Raw genomic sequence first — 2,413 nt, 5'->3', positions numbered from 1 at the left:
GAAGTTCATATGATTTTCTGTAAAATTCTTTCAAATCCCACCTAAAACCATGAGATTTGGATTTCTGTATTTTTAACTAAACAAATCCTCCAAAATCCTCCAGAATCCTAAAAATTATTAAAATCCTAATCCACAAAACTGTTTTGAATAACAGTGGATTTTAAAGTAGATTTTTAAATCATCAGTTCAATAACAGTGAATTTTAATAGACTTTTTAAAATCCATGATTGAATAACATAGAATTTGTAAATTTCACACAAATTACTTAAAATGTCAAGTTGAATACACCCCCTAAATGTCGAATTAATTCATTTTCTGTATCAGTTTATCATAGTATTCCACTCGATTACTATATACTTATTCTTGTATGATTTCAAATGAGTTTTTATTGTGTTATAAAATTGACGATACATCAGGTTAATTAATGGAGTTAAGACTAATGGAGTAAGAATAGCCAATTATAACGGAAATAACAGCTTCTTCTTCTTCTTTTTGTTTGTGTGTCTATTTTCACATGAGAGTAGGGCTATGTTAATTGTCTCGAATCATTGGTTTTTCATATTACTTTTTGACTCGATCAAATTTTATTAATTTCATTTGACTTAGTTTAGTTTGATTCGGTACGGTTAGACTAGTTGTTGAGTAAAAGCCTGACAATAAATCAAGTACTTTTATTAACAAAAATCATCTCAAGGGTTTATAAAAAGCCAGATATTCTAGTCTTTATAAACAATCTCCGAGAGCTTGTCCTGATACGAAAATGGAAGATAAACAGAACTAACTAGGGTTCATAGGTTTTTAAAAGCCAAAGCTAAAACAAAGGAAAAGTTTTTTAAAAAAACAATTATGACACAAATTGAACAGTTGCTAATTAAGCCTGTTGATTACGGACGTATTAGTCGATTAGTGGGAACGAGAAAATGATGTTAACATTGTTGATAAAGTCTCTTGACGCCTTCTTTGCTTTTCATCATCGGTTATATTAAGCAAATATATATTGTTATAGCAGACAATTCGTTTTCTTTTTCAACGACATATTATAGCTAAAATATATTATAGAATTTCAAATTTTCAACTAAATTGAAAATATTTAGTTTACCAATCTTGCAAAACAAAATAAAGTCTCAAAGGGAAAGCTATTGGTCGTTCAACTTAACCACCAACACAAAACAACATCCATATGCAATGGAGAGAAATAAAAACCCAAATCACTAAGGGTTTCTTCTCTGACATAGCATTACCATTCTGACTCAAAGTAACTTTTTTAAGAAAAGAAAAAACCCAAAAAGGAAAGATAAAAAAAACTCCATAGATATTGTAGAACGACATGAACGCTAGCTACCAAAGGTGATTCGGTGAGTTGTAGCCGAGACCAGTTTAATTTCCACCTGTTTCTTCATTCTTCACCTGTTTCAAGTTTTAACACACACCAATTCAGAGTGTAAACAAAGAGTTCAGAAAAAAAAGAAACTCAGCTTTAAATGAAGAGATCCCTTATCTTTGGAGATAAATGCTTCTTTGATGACTTTCGAACTATCTTCTGCCTGGTGACCCCGAGAGCCCGCGCAGGCTGGTTCAGGCTTGGAGCTGGTGGTGCTGCTCCATCTTCCTGAACCGGTAAGGTTGAGGATTTGATTAATGGCTAATCAGAAACATCATCATTGTCATCAATAACCTCTCCATCCTCAGGATCAAAGGCACTCAAGTCAAGCTGGTAACGAAGTATCGCTCCAATCCCTCCATACCCTTTGCAAAACTTAGACCCTTCCTCTGATTGGTTTGTCACAAACTCTAGCGCACAACCAAAACTCGTGTATTCATTAGCCAGCCATTCCAGTAACGACATATTCTCATCCACGTCCAGTTTGGTGTTGCCTACTTTGAAATTCTCTGTCTTGCCTTCTTGTTCCTTGTTCAAGAATCTTATCACAGTTTCACCGGTTTCACTGTTCCTCATCACATATCTGTTGATATCAAGATTCTCCCATACAATAAGTGTCTCGACAGCACCCGAATCCAAAGCGTTCAACGTATCATCCAAGCCAACCACATACTTCCCCGTGTCCTGGTCTACCTCCTTAAAGAACTTCCCTATCAAACGCTTCTCTTGAATGAACTTCACATTCGCCAAGACTTCAGATGACAGCTCAATAGCCTCATTGAAACCACGTTCTCCTCCATGTGATACACCCACCACATTCAGTATCTTTGCCGTAAGCCGGGGGTCAAGCATATCTGAGTGACTCAATTCAGTCTTGAGATCCCCTAAACCGGCAATTATCATCCCGGACACATTAGGCTGACTTGTCGAAGGACAGATGTATAGTCTTGTGGCGAGCTCAGCAGTTTTCCTCAAGTAATTGCGACGCTTCTCAGTACGAAGACGATCAAAACGAAGAGCTGACTGTCCTCC

General features: G+C 36.1%; 1 protein-coding gene across 1 annotated transcript in view; it reads right to left on the bottom strand.

Moving 5' to 3' along the window:
• Positions 1,132–2,413, bottom strand: part of LOC104759851 (eukaryotic peptide chain release factor subunit 1-1-like) — a 3,829-nt gene continuing 2,547 nt past the window's right edge. The window contains exon 2 of the mRNA XM_010482730.2: positions 1,132–2,404. Within this exon, the coding sequence (XP_010481032.1) occupies positions 1,643–2,404 (762 nt within the window). The 3' untranslated portion in view covers positions 1,132–1,642. The remainder of the gene's footprint in view (positions 2,405–2,413) is intronic.

This window comes from Camelina sativa, chromosome 17 (assembly GCF_000633955.1).
Source record: "Camelina sativa cultivar DH55 chromosome 17, Cs, whole genome shotgun sequence".
In the NCBI taxonomy this organism is placed as follows: domain Eukaryota; kingdom Viridiplantae; phylum Streptophyta; class Magnoliopsida; order Brassicales; family Brassicaceae; genus Camelina; species Camelina sativa.
Note: the sequence above shows the minus strand (reverse complement) of the source record. Positions and strands in the feature narration are given on the sequence as shown.